Source organism: Haemaphysalis longicornis, unplaced genomic scaffold, assembly GCF_048455015.1.
Source record: "Haemaphysalis longicornis isolate Haplotype H1 unplaced genomic scaffold, Haemaphysalis longicornis Haplotype H1 scaffold_6, whole genome shotgun sequence".
Taxonomy (NCBI): Eukaryota; Metazoa; Arthropoda; class Arachnida; order Ixodida; family Ixodidae; genus Haemaphysalis; species Haemaphysalis longicornis.
The window spans coordinates 163209298-163227680 of record NW_027526407.1 but is presented as its reverse complement, the minus strand read 5'-3'; the positions used below and the strand labels follow the sequence as shown (position 1 = coordinate 163227680).

The 18383-nt window shown below is 46.9% G+C and overlaps 1 protein-coding gene across 1 annotated transcript in view; it reads right to left on the bottom strand.

Moving 5' to 3' along the window:
* Positions 1-8239: 8239 nt before the first annotated feature.
* The window catches only part of LOC144142045 (uncharacterized), a 37856-nt gene continuing 27712 nt past the window's right edge, over positions 8240-18383 (bottom strand). The window contains exons 8-10 of the mRNA XM_077673473.1: positions 17757-17901; positions 11240-11497; positions 8240-8418 (exon numbers count right to left, since the gene is read on the bottom strand). Coding sequence (XP_077529599.1) covers positions 8276-8418; positions 11240-11497; positions 17757-17901 — 546 coding nt within the window. The 3' untranslated portion in view covers positions 8240-8275. The remainder of the gene's footprint in view (positions 8419-11239; positions 11498-17756; positions 17902-18383) is intronic.

Sequence of the window (18383 nt, the reverse complement as noted above, 5' to 3'; positions counted from 1 at the left end):
ACACTAGTTTTTCAATATATGGGTGTAGTTTTAAGTGCGAATGCACTTCTTAAGCGAGCCTGAATCGTCCGCCGCCGTCGTCCGCATAGCAACAGCTGCGGGTGCGCGCGCTCCACGTCTTCCCAAGCAACGGGGGGAGATGGGCGCGAGCTACTCTCCTCCTGCTCTCTCCGCTCAGTGACTGCGGGTGTTGGGCGCCTCCTCTCCACTTCGGGCGGGAGAGCTCTCGCTCGCAAAGCGGGCGCTCCGCATTCCGACGCGTGAGGGCGCTCGTGTAGCCCTCGCCGTTACGGCGGACGCTACTCTCCTCCTCCTCTCTCCGCTCAGTGACTGCGGGTGTTGGGCACCTCCTCTCCACTTCGGGCGGGAGAGCTCTCGCTCGCGTAGCGGGCGCTCCGCATTCCGACGCGTGAGGGCGCTCATGTAGCGGCCGCGCGGCGCGGGAGGGTATTAGTCGAGCGCGCGCCGTTGTCGAGAGCGGTCGCTGGTCCTGCATCTCGATAACGATGATGGCGGACCGGGCAACGGTACCAGCAATAACGAGTGAAATATCTTTCTTTGTAGTTGTGTGCGTGTGTGTAATCTCTCGACTACTCATTAAGATCACGATATCCACCGTAATTGCGCAATCAACAACCATGCATTCGCACTTACACGCTCTCCCCCTAGGGGAAGTGCGAGGGAATATTTTTTCTAAAGGTGCCTACTCCATGCATGACGTTTAGTCAGTATTGAGTTTGAAACACGCTTTTTAAAGCGAAGCTTTCTAGCTTTACCAGGCAACAATTTTTTTTGGCGTGTGGTGCAAGGAACGCCCACCGCGGCGGCGGTGTTTTGTTCAATCACGGAGCACAGCGTAGATGGCATCACTAATGGTTACCCAGCCTTCCCCGCGCAGGTGCTTGCTCACAGCGGCGGGCGCGCCGTCGTGACGAACTGGCCATCTGCTTTAGTTAAGGTAACGTAGGGCCTGGTTTAAATTCAGCGCATGAAGAGCAGGAGGGTGCTTTGATGGCAACAGCTGAAAGAAGAGTGACGGCAGGAAGTGAGAGAGAAGACGGATCAGCGCGCGTGCCGCCGCCTGCTCACCTTTTGAAAGACATTCCTCTCCGTTTTGTTCCCGCCGAGGCACGTTCGCTCCGGACGCTACCCACGCGAATTACAGGTAACGGCTGGTGAGGGGAGGGGGATTGCCCTCTTTGGTGCGAATGGCTGGCAGAATCCCTGATTTTACTCTTTGCAGAGGCACGTGTGTGAATTCAAGTGATGCCACATGGGCAATAATTGTGAGAGTCGTTTAAAGCTTTGCTTTCCAACCACCTTCCCAGTGTGGATTAGACGCAATTTTTTTGTAGATGTGATCTTAGCTATACCAAAAGCTTTGGTACCGTACCCTCACCAACAGGCGGCATTGTTGTAAGCGGCCGCATGAAATAAGTTCTCCTAACTCTTTTGTGCTTCACTCATCTTACGAGTTGGAAATAATCAGAATCAGCATTTACTCTCCGGTCACGACGAACTACGCCAACAATGCTATGATACAGCTTTAGGCAACCATTAATAAAACTTTCTTGCATAAACCTCAGATATAGATCCGCTACATAGAAATTATCTCAATAGCTGGGGACCACAAACGCGTACTCACACAAACTTCTGTTTCCCCAACCTCCTATTTATTCGGATCTGGTTGCTACATGCACATTCCTGCATTCAGATTAGGAAGTCAGCTCCCAGGATGCTACCGCAGTTCTAGACAGTTGTAAGCTTAAAACCACCCTTAATATATTACCGACCGACAGGCAGCAGTACCTACACAGCACTAGGAGTCACCATCAATATTTCAAACAATAGATTTAGTAGAAAAGTCTACCAGAACAGGATTCACTGATAACAGGGACGACTTAAATTAACTCGACAAAGTCACATCCACCGTGGTTTTCTGGACAAGTCCTACAAGTGTACGAACGAGCTGAAAACGAACGTATAGCTCAACGAACAGCATAAAACCAAAGGCATCTGGCCGCCTATTCCAAACACTAGCTTCTAAAACTGCTCTCTCAAATTACACAATATCTACAGAAGATTTTCAACCATTAAAGATAAAAATGAAGCGCTTAAAAATTGAATGAATAGTACAGGTCGCACAGCGCCACTACGAAACGCCTTCTACCCACCTTATTTTTCTTCTCATGTTTATAGAGTCTCTTCCATATTGGCTTTTCCCTGTCGCCATCTGGGAATTCATCACAAACCACAGTCGGTGTGTGCACACACAAAGCTTCCCTTCTAAATACATCCTCATTTGCTTCGCGTTTTTTGCTCTTTTCAAGCTCAACTTGCTGTCGCTCTACTTCCATATCCCAACCCCCTTTTCTCTCTTTCTCACGTTCTCAGATGGGGGACCTATGCCTGTTTTGAGGGTGCCGGGGTAGGCCGTTGTTACGCTGACCAAGGGAAGTTTTCTTCTGGAAAGGTTCGTACGTAACATACAGAGGCCACTACATCTCTTTAGGTTTTGCCTCTTGTTTTACCAGTATCTTCAAACTTTCATCGTCCTTTAAATATAAATGCATAGCTAAATGCGTGCATACATGCAGACATACATAAATAAATACATAGGTACTTTTACACAAATATACATACTTACGAAGGTGGAAAATTTAAATTTCTTCTTTGACATTATTATACTGTTGAACTTAGTTACAACCAACCATGGTATAGCTAACTATCGCCTATTGCAAAATAAATACAAAATTGGGTTTGTCACGCTTTATTTCAATGACACCTATTTTTTTGTATTGCAAGTGAAACTGTCAGAGCGGCGTGCACAAAAGACATCTTTGACCAGTAGGCTGTGAAACAACTTGGAAAAATTTCTGACGTCCAAAACTGCAGAAATATGAGAGGACCCGCTGTTCGTGGACACTACGTAAATGTTCATGCGGCTAAGCGCTGTGAATAACCAGAAGACAAAGAACACATCTTTCCTTGAAGAACAAAAATGGTTCACCGGCCCGTTTTGTCCAATGCACTTTGTTAGGTTATAATTTCCTCCTTCATGTTCTGGTTCATTGAGCTTGAAATGGCATACAGAGAAAGATAAGAGTTACCGTGCTTGTAGCAGGTTTGAAGATAAAGATATAGCGTCTTTCTAGCAAGAATGTTTTTGAGAACTAGGTTACAGAACCTTCTGAAGATTTTTGGCTATACTGTTGTAATAAATTCTGGATATAACGAACTAAATTACTGTCCTAATACTACTGCCTTTTAAACGAGATTCGACACAATTGCACACATTCGCTATTCGACAGATCCGTGGTTTTTATGTATTGTTTGAAAAGACTAGACACTTCTGACCTGCCTCTATTTTAAAAAATTCCCTCGCACTTCCCCGAGGGGGAGAGTGTGTAAGTGGGAATGCACGGTTGTTGATTGCGCGATTACGGTGGATATCGTGATCTTGGAGTGGAGAGGAGGCGCCCAACACCCGCAGTCACTGAGCGGAGAGAGGAGGAGGAGAGTAGCGCCCGCCGTTACGGCGAGGGCTACACGAGCGCCCTCACGCGTCGGAATGCGGAGCGCCCGCTACGCGAGCGAGAGCTCTCCCGCCCGAAGTGGAGAGGAGGCGCCCAACACCCGCAGTCACTGAGCGGAGAGAGGAGGAGGAGAGTAGCACGCGCCCATCTCCCCCCGTTGCTAGGGAAGACGAGGAGGAAGACGAGGAGCGCGCGCACCCGCAGCTGTTGCTATGCGGACAACGGCGGCGGACGATTCAGGCTCGCTTAAGAAGTGCATTCGCACTTAAAATAGAGCATGGATCCAAATTTATTAAAAATACAGTGCCCGTCCAGTTTGTGAAGAAGGATTATCCGCAAAGTAAAGCACGTTGTTGGGCTAGTTGGTGTTCCATGACAACAATAAAACTGCGCAAAAGGACGGGACGGAAGAAGAGGACAACAAACCAGGCGCAGACTCACAACTAAATTTATTCAGAAACAGCCTACGCACCTATATACCCTTCCGTGCACATGCGCACAGTCGCATGCGTTTAATCACAAGGACGCGTTTAAAAATTCATACTCACTACAATACAAAGATAGTGACGCTTCGCTAACGCATTTATCACCATTTTTTCGTATATGAAAGGCCTCTATTAGTTCCCTTGCCACCTTTTCCTTGCTCCGGCCCAGCACTGTGGTTTTTTCCAGTTGCGGCTTGCAGGACTTGTTTTCACATTTCTTGCAGTGGTGCGGAAGGTGCGAGCCAGTTCCATTCTTTATTGACAATTGGTGCTCTCTTAGCCGGTCGTTCACACATCGGCCAGTTTGGCCAATGTAAACCTTCCCGCATACAAGCGGAATCATGTATACAACCCCAGTTGCGCAACCCACATACGGTGTGGTATGTCCCTTCAGGCAGTCTTTTTTGTTGTCCGGTCCTCTCAGGATTTTGGGGCACGAACTAGCCAACTTCCGGGGGGCAGAGAATACAACCGGCACTCTGTGCCTGTTGGCTACATTTTTGAGGTTGTGTGCCACCCTGTGAACATAGGGTACAACCACCGGTCTCTTGCGCTTAGGGGTGTCCGTCGTGTATGCGGCCCTGCCCTTCACCTTCTGTAGCAACGACTCGGCTACCGCTGTCAAAACGACCACAGGAAAGCCAGCCGTCTGCAGCCTGGCAACCTGAGCGACGAAGCTCTCTTGCACCCTGTGATGGCATGACTTCGTCAGAGCACCTTGTAGACAAGAACTCGCAATGGCCCTTTAAACAGAGTTGGAGTGCGCGGAACCATACGGAAGCAGGCCTTTCCGCACTCTTGGCCGGTACAACCAACAAACGTGGTCTGATAAAAGCGTCATGTTAATATCTAAAAACTGCAGGCAGTCATTGTGAGGCAGCTCATGGGTGAAAGAAAGACCTTTCCCCAATCGTCTAAACTCGCCTAAAATCTTGTTAGTAGCGTCCAGGTTAGTTAATACCGGTGACGCCTTTACAAAAACCAGGAAATCATCGACATATCTAAAAACTTTAAGTACTATTTCTTCGTCAAGGTCACGCTCTAGATTTCGATCAATACTGGCCAAGAAAATTTCACAGAGAACAGGCGCCACGCATGATCCTATACACACACCCCTTCGCTGCACGAACAACTCGTCCTTAAAAGATACAAATGTAGACCGCAGATAAAATTCAAGCAATGTCATAAAATTGTCTACAGTCAAGCCACAGGCATTCTGGAAAGAAACAACGTTACCCTCTTCAATACAATCTATTACAGCAAGGAACAATTCTTTGTGCGGTATAGAATAAAACAGATCGGTCACATCCACCGAAAACGCAGAGCCAACAGGCGGGTCTTCTTTCAAAAACGAGACAACCTCCAGTGAATTTTTGGTCACGAAAGGATCCTGCAACTTAAGTGCACTGAGCTGTCATTGCTTGAATTTTATCTGCAGTCTACATTTGTATCTTTTAAGGACGAGTTGTTCGTGCAGCGAAGGGGTGTGTGTATAGGATCATGCGTGGCGCCTGTTCTCTGTGAAATTTTCTTCGCCAGTATGGATCGAAATCTAGAGCGTGACCTTGACGAAGAAATAGTACTTAAAGTTTTTAGATATGTCGATGATTTCCTGGTTTTTGTAAAGGCATCACCGGTATTAACTAACCTGGACGCTACTAACAAGATTTTAGGCGAGTTTAGACGATTGGGGAAAGGTCTTTCTTTCACCCATGAGCTGCCTCACAATGACTGCCTGCAGTTTTTAGATATTAACATGACGCTTTTATCAGACCACGTTTGTTGGTTGTACCGGCCAAGAGTGCGGAAAGGCCTGCTTCCGTATGGTTCCGCGCACTCCAAGACTGTTAAAAGGGCCATTGCGAGTTCTTGTCTACAAGGTGCTCTGATGAAGTCATGCCATCACAGGGTGCAAGAGAGCTTCGTCGCTCAGGTTGCCAGGCTGCAGACGGCTGGCTTTCCTGTGGTCGTTTTGACAGCGGTAGCCGAGTCGTTGCTACAGAAGGTGAAGGGCAGGGCCGCATACACGACGGACACCACTAAGCGCAAGAGACCGGTGGTTGTACCCTATGTTCACAGGGTGGCACACAACCTCAAAAATGTAGCCAACAGGCACAGAGTGCCGGTTGTATTCTCTGCCCCCCGGAAGTTGGCAGTTTGTGCCCCAAAATCCTGAGAGGACCGGACAACAAAAAAGACTGCCTGAAGGGACATACCACACCGTATGTGGGTTGCGCAACTGGGGTTGTATACATGATTCCGCTTGTATGCGGGAAGGTTTACATTGGCCAAACTGGCCGATGTGTGAACGACCGGCTAAGAGAGCACCAGTTGTCAATAAAGAATGGAGCTGGCTCGCACCTTCCGCACCACTGCAAGAAATGTGAAAACAAGTCCTGCAAGCCGCAACTGGAAAAAACCACAGTGCTGGGCCGGAGCAAGGAAAAGGTGGCAAGGGAACTAATAGAGGCCTTTCATATACGAAAAAATGGTGATAAATGCGTTAGCGAAGCGTCACTATCTTTGTATTGTAGTGAGTATGAATTTTTAAACGCGTCCTTGTGATTAAACGCATGCGACTGTGCGCATTTGCACGGAAGGGTATATAGGTGCGTAGGCTGTTTCTGAATAAATTTAGTTGTGAGTCTGCGCCTGGTTTGTTGTCCTCTTCTTCCGTCCCGTCCTTTTGCGCAGTTTTATTCTTATCCGCAAAGCTATGGTGCCGAGCCTTAATGTGACTGACTGTATGCTTTGTGCGGGTCGTAGTCCAAGGAATGCCCAAAACAAAACACGTCTTTTTGTATTTTGCGATTGAGCATAATTTCTAGTTATTCAGCCTATACAAGCATTGGCGAACTCGAGTTTTACTCGAGTGGGAAAAAAGAGGCCGCCCGTTTCTCTCTTGTAGAAGACCATGTCTTTAAACCGAACGACAATTCTATGATATTTAACACTTCACTGGGAACTCTGAAACTTTCAAAACTAAATAAAACTCACAATAGTATTGGGGTTGTCTTGCGGCTGCCTGTCATATAGTGTGCTTGAAGATAGTTTCAATAAAGCACAAGACATCCCATGTTTCTGTAATGGCACTCCCTCCGAAGACCGACTTGCTTCAATGAGCAATATTCCATGTGGAAAAGACATCTTATGAAGCAAAGCTTACAACGATCTCGATAAAGGCGGCTACAGGTCTAAGCACAGACGTTTTGCTGTGTGGGCATGTTTTTGTGGGAAATTTTTATCCGCCCTTTAGGACAATTGTTAACCCGGACTTATTTCATTTTCTCTCTCTCCCCAGCAACCCTCAATATTCTCAAAACCAAAACTCACTTATCTGACCTCTGCATTATCTGGGCACCAAGTCATTCAGGCGTAGTCGGCAATGAAGCGGCGCATACCGCGGCTCGAGAAGCAGTACACCGGGCCATTGAGGACAGCCACAACCCTATGCCAACCACCCCCACTAACTATACGCCCCAACCCCTGCTAACATAAAACGACATCCTCTCTCACTACCGACTATCCCGCCAACAGTTTCCTCCCCCACATAAGCAACTGACCAAAGAGGAAGGAGTTATACTTCGCCAGCTTCAAACTAACACCTTTCCCCACAACACGCTCTGGCACAAAATATTCCCCATCCAATTCTCCCCTCGGTGCATCTTCTACCCCACATCAGGAACACTATACCACATAGTGTGGGAATGCCCGAACATCCCAGACCTCCCTCCCAATCCCAACCCTACTCCTTCACAGTGGGCGGCGGCGCTGACCAGCTACGACCCCTGCTCCCAGCTTCGGCTGGTGAATAGGGCCCGGAAGGCCGGCTACAGCCAGGGAGTCCTGGACTGAGGACACCCCTCACTGGTCTTGAGTGACTGCACTCAACGGATGGGACAAATTAAGTTTTTTCCTCCTCCTCTCACTTGCGGTGAAGGTGTGGCTTCCAGTCTTACGATCCTGGGGTTGTGAGTGGGCGCCGCAATGGGGGTACTCTCGCGTGCGATTCGTCTCTACATCGCTCCATTGCCCGATACGACCAGCTGGATCCTAGCCCTATACCGATTTGCGTAATAATAAGTACACTTGTGGATCTATCGGAAATCGATGCTTCGGTGTTTCTGTGAAAAATTCGCAAGAATTTTTTTTTACAGGTAAAAACTACTTTTCAACGCTGGTTCAAGTGTAACAAAGCACTTTTTTGTATCCTTTTATTGCGGCTTCGCTTCCACGAAGATTCATTGTAGCAGGCTACGAAGGCTCGTGATCCATGCGTTTCAAAGACAAAACCAAGTCCTGAAGAAGCTTCCTTTTCACTTTCCCAAAGCTCGTCTTCGGAATAGAATGCGTAAAGTATATTCCACCGTGTAGGTGCTTGTATGGCGCTAAACGTTCTTGAGGAATAAAAGGAAAAAAAAACAAGTCACAATGGTTGTACACAACTTTGGAATTCACAAAAGGAAAGGCTAGAAGGCCCGGGATAAAAGCAAAAAACACGTTAGCATTCTGATTACTGGGAATTGAGTATGGCGTTCTTCACTCGGGGAAAAGAAAAATTCTTGTGGGCTTTAATTAAATAATCTTTTTCTCCTCTGCTCTTGCTCCTACTGAAGTTCTTCAAAGGGTGAATATTTGGCGGAAAAAACACCCCAAGTGTTCCGGAATGAATGTGATGCCATCGCATTTCGCGTTGTTACGGTAAAGCCACTAGTTTACTATGCTATGATCTAGACGACACTAAGCATACTTTGTGGAGCTTGGTTAATTATTATCAGTTACACACCGCGCTCCTGGTGATGCACTTACAGGGTTGGGAGTTTAGTGTGCGTCATTTTTTTTTCGTACGTGCAGCTGTTGCGAACAGTACTTCAATATTTTAGTGTATACTTCTCGTTGAGTGTTACCCCCCTTTTCGGGTAGAAAGGTCACCTTTCTTATTTCCTCATAAATAACGAAAGCACAAATGCCAAGGACAACGCGAAATGTGTTCTGACAGTTAGGCTACATGTAAGAGGCTTTTGGAGATTTAAAACCGCAAAACACTATTCTGCACGTTTACGTTTACCTTTTTTTACCTCGACTGAGGGATGCCTATAAAAAGCAGAAAAAAAATCACTTTCAAACAAGGGTATTTCAAAACTACATTCTTTCAAAATAATTGATACATTAGTTATATAGTTGGGTTCTTGCTTTGGCCCGAACGTAGTGCCGAGAGGCAGCTTGCTGACGCGGAAAGTGTAGCTTTCCCTAACATCTTCTTGTGCCAATATTTGCCTTGCATTTTGCATGCTGCTGTGATTCACTGCGCTCTGAGCTTACACCAAGGAGACTCGCTATTGCCTCACACAATTTCGTGTCTGCTGATCACTTGCATACCCGATTTCACCCACGTGCGGCGCCTGGCATGCAGAGTCAGGAAGGGTGTCAACCTGCGGGGCTCGATTTTTAAGCAGGGATGGGGACGTTTCTCCATTGTTCGTGGCACCCTAACTGTAGGCTGCCGCCTATTGACGCGATGCGCCCAATGAGCTCTGTGCTGTCCGCACACCCACAACGTGCATGCGGACTGTTTCCCCGCGGCGCCGTCAAGGGTCGAAAACATGAGCGCAAAGAGAAGGGTCCCCGCACGCGTTTCCGCCCAGAGACCCGGTTGAGCGGTCGCATGACCCGCCACACCGACTGTTTCAGTGCATCCAGCCTGCTAGATATTTCGCCCGGCACATCGGAAACAGGATAGATTGGACTGACATCTGTCCCCCGCGTTAAACAGCTCAGGTAGTATCCGGCCCCATGCACTGCCGTGTTCTCTCTTACTGTGGCCGCCATTGCGTATGCTTCGGATTTTATAAAACGCGTGCCCAGATAAACGGGCGCACACCAATATTTTTTGCACCACACATCTAGAATTTTGTTTCCTCCTTGATGGGTTCGTGGTGTGATTTTGAGGGTTCTTGGTGTGACTTGGTCTAGGCATGCAGTGCTTTGGGGCAGGGTTGGTGTTCGTTCCGCTTTAGGGGATACACACCTAAGGCATTGGCAAACAATTGGGATAGATGTTTTATTGCATAATTCCGTAAAATGAGTGTAAAACTGAAGGGGAGAAACTGCCACGTGTTTGCCTAGTATAATTGTACGGAAATTTTAGATCGACGTTAGTGCTAGAAGAAAGTGGAAAAGATCTGTTTTTGGAAGAGGTTAGAGAACCGGCATGTGGAATTCGTAATATATGCGTGAATGACCCAAACCCACGCCCCTGCAAAAAGTCACAGGCATGTAGCCTCCAACAAAAGCAAGAAAAGAAGTTATAGAGTAAGGGCAATGCGTTGAAGTGATGTAGATAGGAAACATTTCCAAGGCGAAGCAAAACCGCGACAACAAAAGGAACAGCATGGTTTTACTGTGGCCGCAAGTACCAAAAAGACCGCTGTGGGTGAGACAAGGGCGATGTAAATCACAGCGGAGGTTCCCTACATTTGACGGTTGATGTCGACTAAAACTGGCGGTACTCACAAAAACGTGAATTGTTCTCGTAAGGTAAATAGATATAGTAGCCCAAGCCGACAATAAAATGTTCTTATTCTCTCTCTAGACGTTAGTGGAGCCGGAGGTTATGAGCAAGGACAGACTTCACGCAGAGAACAATAACGCGCTCATTGTGCTGCTGGAATATTTAAATCTGATTGGTTCAAAACACTATGCGACCCGACGGCTGTCCTTTGTATTCGAGCGGATTGGTTTTCTCCGTTACACAGGACGTAAACCCTCTGAGGTGGTAGGAAAAATGTCAGCCCCATTTTTGTCGTTTTTAAAAAAAATCCTACTTTTGGCCAACTTCACCGTGTTCCCGCTTCTTGACAGATGAGAAAGACAGTGAAGGGTAATTTGTTTCATAATAAAAAATTTCATTAAAAGAGAATTAACTGGCCAATATAAAGAGTGTATGCCTAATGTACTTGTGGGTCTTAAACGTCGCGGTGAAAACTACCAAATTCACAAAGAAGGTGTTCAATTTAGTCCTTATTTATGCTTACTGCACTAAACTGAGCCATTAAAATAACTGAGACATGATAAGAATAACGCAAAGCTTGTGTTTCTCTTGTAAGGGATACAGAAATGGCGAATTACAATTTCGCTGGAATAAAAAAAATAATTTCGAGATCTATTTCTTGTAGACAAACGTCCAAAGGATTTGTGCGTTCAGGATTGAGTAGTTACCTGCCACAAAAGTCCTTATTTCTTCGGCCAGCGTTCCGTCAGCGACAACGCCATGTTTTGGTACAATAATGGCCGCCGGGTCATCATCCGTGTCATGCCTCTTTAAGGGCAAGACGGCAGCTTCTGCGACGCTCGGATGGCCGTACAGACACTGCTCAATGTCAGAAGGGTTGATGTGTTTGCCTAGCCGGAACATGGTGCTCTTGATTCGTCCCACCAGAAATAGTCTTCCGTCGTGGTTGTAGTAGCCGAGGTCCCCTGTCATCAACAAGCACCAATAGAAGGGAGTGTAGACTGATGTGCTGGATAGTATATTGATAAGGTTGAAACCTAGCATAGTTAAAACCGGACACAGAAGAGACGGCACACGGGCTTAGCTCTGGTACCAGAAATGTTTCTCCGAATGATCAAAATGTATCCACTTTAAAAATTCATATAGTACATTCGAATAGAGGTTTTATCCTCTCAGGAATAGGAGGTCACACTTTAATTGATTGATTGCAGGGTTTAATGCGCCGAAGCAACGTTGGCAATGAGGCACGCCGTAGCGGGGGCTCCAGATCAATTTTGACCCCCTTGGGATCTTTAACGTGCGCCGCAATCTCGTACACACGCAACTTTTTGATGTTCGCCTTTATGAGAAAAGTGGTAGCTGAGGCCGTAAATTGCATACGCTTCTACGTTCTTCGCAGCACAATGCCTTAGCCACTAAGTCACCGTTAGGGTGGCCGCAATCGTATTTATTGACCACGAAGTCTTCGGCTGACCTACAATTTCATTTCTCACTCACTACACGGTCAAAATTCTTACGCCTCGATATGCTAACGGGTATTTTTGTCGCAACTATTTTTTCAGGTGCAGTTATCCTAAAAATTGTCTGTACTTCCGCTGTAATTCCGCCGCAAGGTGGCTGCCACAGCTACTTTCTGTACGTGATTGTCGTGTTCACAAAGCCGGCCATAGAGGCATCTTCGGGAATGCGCGACGGGCGTTTTTACCTGGCATTAGGAAAATGTTTTTTTCCTTGCACGCAAAAATGGCTTTCGCTGCTTTGAGCCGGAATCTATAGGTCTTTGCTCTTTGAAGTTACTTTTCGTTATAGCCGTGCAAAATTATCTGGCACAATAAAAGTGAATATAACTGCACTCTTTGCCAGTCCTTTTTAGGTGTAGGGCACGATAGCCGTACTTACATTTTCTTTTGCCTTGGCACCTGGACGGCCTGCTATCAGCATAGTTATTGAAGCTATAGAGAAATGATATGAGAGCAATGTTCACTAACAAGAGTACATCCACAAGAAACGAAAATTTGTTTAAGGTAAGTGTAGTTGTTAGGCAACATTGGCCAGCAAACGACTGAACTATGCCTTTTTTACAATCATCGAGTTTGCGGAGAAAAAGGTTCCAGTGGATTCAGGTTTGGTGGCTCAAAACCACATTAATCCTAGACACAAAAATTAAACGTTCTCTCCATAAACTGAGTTGAATCGCCCTTCGACATCATATTGGTCGCATGAAGGAAGCGGTTAGAGAAATACATTAGGCGCAATATTCTAAGAAAACGTGTAACCCTTAGGACCTCAAATCGCAACCAGCTGTGCCAAAGTCTTCAGGCTTCATTAATGGCGCTTTATTGGAAGCGCGCACCTGATTGGTGTTCCAAAAATAAAACAAAAAGAACACGTTGCTTAAAATATGGGCAGAAGGAAACCCAATGCGGTACCGTTCTTCCAAAAAATATTATCAAGTCAAGACACACCGTGCTCCCTGAGATAGGAAGAAATTATTCTGAATAGGTCAGGCACTGTTACTTTCGCTGAATTCCGAAAAGCAGTTTTTCCACGTTCATTTATGACATACTGAGTATGTGCAATTGCTTCTCTTGTGAAAGTAAGTGTGTTGGAAGCAAGCGTGAAGCGGATGCGGCTTCCCAGATTTACTGAGGTCGCGTAGGCCCAGCCAGAACGAGTGCGGCCGCCCAGCTGCTGAGTCGCGTTTCAGGCACCACTGATGGTGATTTTGGCGCTCATGATGACGATGGCGATGATTTCGCTATAGGGCTCCTCCCGCCCCCCTAGTGCGTTATGAGAAAATGGAGGACGGATGTTCAGCGGAACCAAAAAAACTATGTATAGGTGTGTATAACACCGGTTATCAGTGAGATTTGTCCGCGGTCAATGTCCTTACACTGTCCTAGTCGTCCAGGGAGGGATAGGGTGTGTGCTTTTCCCTCGTGAGCCTTGCCTGGGAGTGGTGCAGTGGTCGCTCGCGAAAACTAGCATCGTGCGGGGCGGAGGTTGCTAGCAGCGCGCGGAGGCGAGGGTGATGTCCCCGAAAGTTCGAGTGCACTGTCGGAGCCAGAAAAGCTGCCAAGGAACCGGTATGAGACGATCCACGAGAGTTGGGCGGTTTCGATATGTTGACAGCTTTCTCGTTGCGCCAAGGTCGACCACTTGTGCGGCGTAAGTAGCGCTGTCTCCGCCACGTTCCTCTAGGAATGAGCGAGAGATAGGCCGTTCACCGTCGTAGGGGTTGAAGTGACGCTGCTTATGTTGTGTGCAGGCACGCGAGTCATGTAGTAGAGTGGTTACTGGCATCCGAACTCAACCGAATTGTTGTCGATGGGTACGGTCGAAAAGTCGCCTCCACTGAGCGTGTGACGTCTGCACTGTCATGGAAGTGTTGCATGTATTTAGAGTGACGAGTCGGGGGCAAGGTACACGGAGGTGGTGCGTTCGCGTGTAGTTGTCCTGAGTTGGGCCAGAAGACACGGCGTCCTTTGGGGAAGGACCACGTGCAAGTGCATGAGGTGGATAGGAAGGAGGCGGAAGAGGGCGAATGGTATCTTCCAGGTTCTGAACCGTTCCTTTTAAAATTGCGAGCGCAAGAAGTTCACAAATAACAATCTCCGCTGGTTCAGAGGCTGCGGCCCTGCATGTGTCTTGGTTTTCACGCAGGTTGCCCCAAGGCGCGTCGGTTGCATCCACAATGTTGTTGCAGCTGATGTCGTCTTGCTCAGAAGACTCATGCTGCTCCTTATCTTTCACCGAGACGGTACACGCAGTATAACGACGACAGGTGGTGGGTGCGTTCGATGAGTGTCCCATCGATGGACCACAGCGCCTGCCGTGTTGGCTGGCTTGGAGGGGGCAGCGTTACGATGGGCTGGTCGTAGGGTGATGTCAGAGAAAGGTTCGCCGTATATGTAGGTGGCGCCAGTGTTAACCGAGGCGGAATGTAGGTCGCAGTCTCGGTGCTTCGTCGCTCACCCACGCCTCCTCGCGGTATGTTATTAGCGGACGAGGCAGGCTGTAGTCGGTGAGCGTCCGCGATGTCGTCGGCTGCCAGTTCCGTCGGTGTAGGTCAGGCTGCCGCGCTGAAGGTGGAGTTCAGCGGTGCGACACTAGTGTCAACGGGCGAGGACGGCGGCGAAGAGAGTACAGTGTGCGGCTATGAAGCTGGCGCGGAGCGTGCGTGTACCCGTTCTGATGCAGACCGAAACAGATCGTCCGGATAGGCTGTAGTGTGCGACCATGGCAACCCGAAGGTCGTCGTAGGGGGTTTCGTGGGGTGGTCGTCAGGTGAGGGCGCAACGCATCTCGAGCGGAAGCATTTCCCGAAGGATGTAGTGCTTGAACGGCTGTAAGGTGACGTAGTTGAGCGAGAACGTAGCCTCAAGATTGATAAGTCAACCTCTGAGGTGGCGTGGGTCAAACTCCGGTATAAGCGGGTCTCCCTACGTCACCATGTCGGTGTGCCGCTGTGCGGGTGACAGGCGCGGATAGTCCGGGTCACCACTTTGTAGGGAGCAGGCGTGTAGCGGATGCAGCTTCCCACGTTTATTGAGGTCGCGTAAGCCCGGCCAGAACAAGCGGCCCCCCAGCTGCTAAGTCGCGTTCCAACTGTCTTTGGCGCGTGGCACTGCTGACGCTCCCGGGCAAGCCCCGCTGATGGTGATTGTGGGGCTAATTATGACGATGGCGATGGTGTCGCTGCAAGTGAAATATTATTTCTTGTTTAGGGGTGCTGCGTCTCTAAGAAAAGCAAAATTCCAACTATATTGATTATGCTAAGGTTGGCTACGGCAGAAAACGAATGTCGATATAAACATATATTGGTTAGGTGAAATTACCTATAAATTAGTACGTAATAAACAGACAACTTGCAGAATATAAAAATTTGGCCACATTTAAGGCAATATATATATGCAATGCGTTTTAGTGCTCTGTGACCCGAAGTACAAAACAAGACTGGAGAATCAGCCGGATGGAGATGTTAAGAACGGAGGGCGGCATGTGCAGATATAGCGGGCAACGGCTAAATGAAATTATTCTAGGCAGTTAAATGTGCTTCCGCACATTGAAGGCGACAGCCTAACTACTCTCATAGTTTACCTGCTGCGATTTCATGTTTGCGTCGCTTCCTGGTCTGTTGTTCCTTTGTTTTCTAGCAGTGTGTACTTCTGCCCACTTTTTTACAGCGTGTCTCTGGGTCATTTCCCATGTCTTAACTTTCTTCGCTTTGCATTCTTCGTCTTATGACGGAATTCACGTCAGAAAGCAGTCCGACATACACTACTACATCGTAAAGGAAAAGTCCTGGACGACGGGTGTGTACTTCTACTTCACGAGCACCAGATTGAGGAGACACGCGAAACGCACTATTCTACATCTTTTAGCTGTTAAGTAATAGTTTTGGGATTTTTATTGAGTGGGTGAAAAGCCCCTAATGCTCCCAATATATTGACAACCCGGTAAGTTAGTAGTGCCACAAAAAGGATGAACAACACCAACTGTTCTTTTATACTGGCCGCAGGGCGTTTTTCACGTGTTCTTTATTTACGTTTTACTGCAGTTCTTTTACCACACAACTGGAACACGAACGGGCTTTGGCGAAGAATGGGCCACCTAAGGTCCTTTTCCTTTATAAACTACGCATTGGGACAGAGAAGAGAAATTGCACGCTTCTTTTTTTTTGGTAGCACAACCTTGGGGAAAGGCATATCAATGTAAGGCATAAATGCAGAAAGGTATATAAAGATTTCTATGGGGGAAGTATAAAGATGACTACATTTTTCAGAACATTTTAAAAGCGCGTGAAAGCACGGAAAAGCGAATTTGCTTGCTTCAACGTTTTATTTAACTGGCGCAGTTTTAGATACCAGCATTGCAGACCGTTCCACTAATTTGCACAATCATCCAAAAACGTATTTTTACGAACCATCAGCTGTCCTTCAGGGCAGGTCGAAGACGGTGGGAGATACGTTAGTACGAGTTCCAAAAACCAAAAACAAAATATGGAGAAACAATCGTCAGCTCGTCTGTGTATTTTGAAACAATATCTATGTGCAGAAACAATCCAAGTGGTCCACACTGCTTGTGCTATAAGTAGAAAGTACGGACTATATATATTAATTTAGCGTCGTAAATGCTACACGTTTACAAAAAAAGAAAGGAACAAATATCAAACTACACGTGAATAAGCTGCTGTCGCCACGAATTGAGTATATTCCCGACGTGTGCTGTAAAGCTGTAGAAGGGTTACCGTATACTCTTCTGATTGTTTTCACAACTGAGATGGAAAACCTACTATATATTACGTTTGTTTCCTAAGAATTTGAGCCAAATAACTAGGATAAAATAGAATCACCCCGTGTCACCCCTTCTAGGGCCGTAGACCAATGAAGTGCCGAAAATAGAATAAAACGCGGTTTAAAAGTTATTCTTTGCAAGTTGAGGTCATCGCACCACCCCGGCAGAAGATGAAATTTGAATAAGAAGAGTGGGGTGTTCCGTTCAAAATTATGGCAAGAGAATAATGGTACCACTTACCCGCCGCGGTTGCTCAGTAGCTAAGGCGTTGCGCTGCTGGGCACGAGGCCGCCGGTTCGATTCCCGGCCGCGGCGGCCGCTATTCTGATGGAGGCGAAACGCAAAATCGCCCGTGTGTACGAGATTTCGGCTCACGTTAGAGATCGCCATGTGGTAAAAATAAATCCGGAGCACTCCACTACGGCGCGCGTCCTTGCCTGCGTTGCGGCGGCTCGTAAAACCCCACAATCAATCAATAATGGTACCACTTACTAGCTTTAGTAAAAAGAGGACTGACCGGCATGCGCTTTTTCCAACCATTTTTGATTTATGGCTTGTCAAGTTTTACGGCGTCAAGGAAACGTCAACACCAATGTGATTCGCGGAAGTTCAAAATGAAATTTATTCTTTCCAAAATTTACCATGCTGTAATTACGACCTTTAGCCTAGAAATTCTCCTTGTGGAAAAAGAACACCCCGCGCAGCAATTAGGCAGGTCATATATATTACACAAACAAGGCGATAATAAAGTTGCCAACATAATTTTGCAGAACCAGCAAATAATTTTTTTAAGAATATGAAACTTTGCTACCGTGTAATAAATTAAACAATGTTTGCGCTAGTGTTATAAAAAATTACGGCCGCTTGTACAAAAAGCACCGACATTTTTGCATTTAATACCCCGAACAAATATTAATGATTGCTTGCCTGTGTGTATCCATCCTTCGGAGTCAATAAAACTTGAAGTGGCCTTTGGGGTCTTGTAGTATCCCTTCATTACATACGGGGACTGGAATAGAACTTCACCACGTTGCAAAGGCCCTAATAGTCGCCTCGTTTCAGTGTGAACAATCTAAGAACAGAAAAGGGGGTTAGTGTCTTAGAATTCATAATTATTTCCAGAAGTATAACGGCGTCGCTGACGTTTACATGTAACTTGGGGTGGACCAAAAGCACCACGACAAACAAACATTTTGATACAAAATGCTAATGTAATATATAAAATCAGTTTTGTGTGAACGTACTGTGAAACTCTGAAGTGTCTTCAGTCTTGTCCGTTGTGGTGCCTAAAGTGTCTTTTACGAGCACTTTCTGTTGACGCATAGTGCGAGTTTTGGTTTCTTTTTCTGCCAGTATTGTATTTTTAAAAAACATTTTTGCTTCCTATCAGCGTAATGATGATAATCGTTTTCTAGCGTGTGGCCTAGCGGTCATATTATTCGGCGAACTTTACCGAAGACAGTTTTGTTGCGTAATACGGCCCCTGCAATCGCCTTATGGAATGTTTAGAGCATTACATCGCCTTATCCCGTCTTCAATAGGCAGGAACTATAG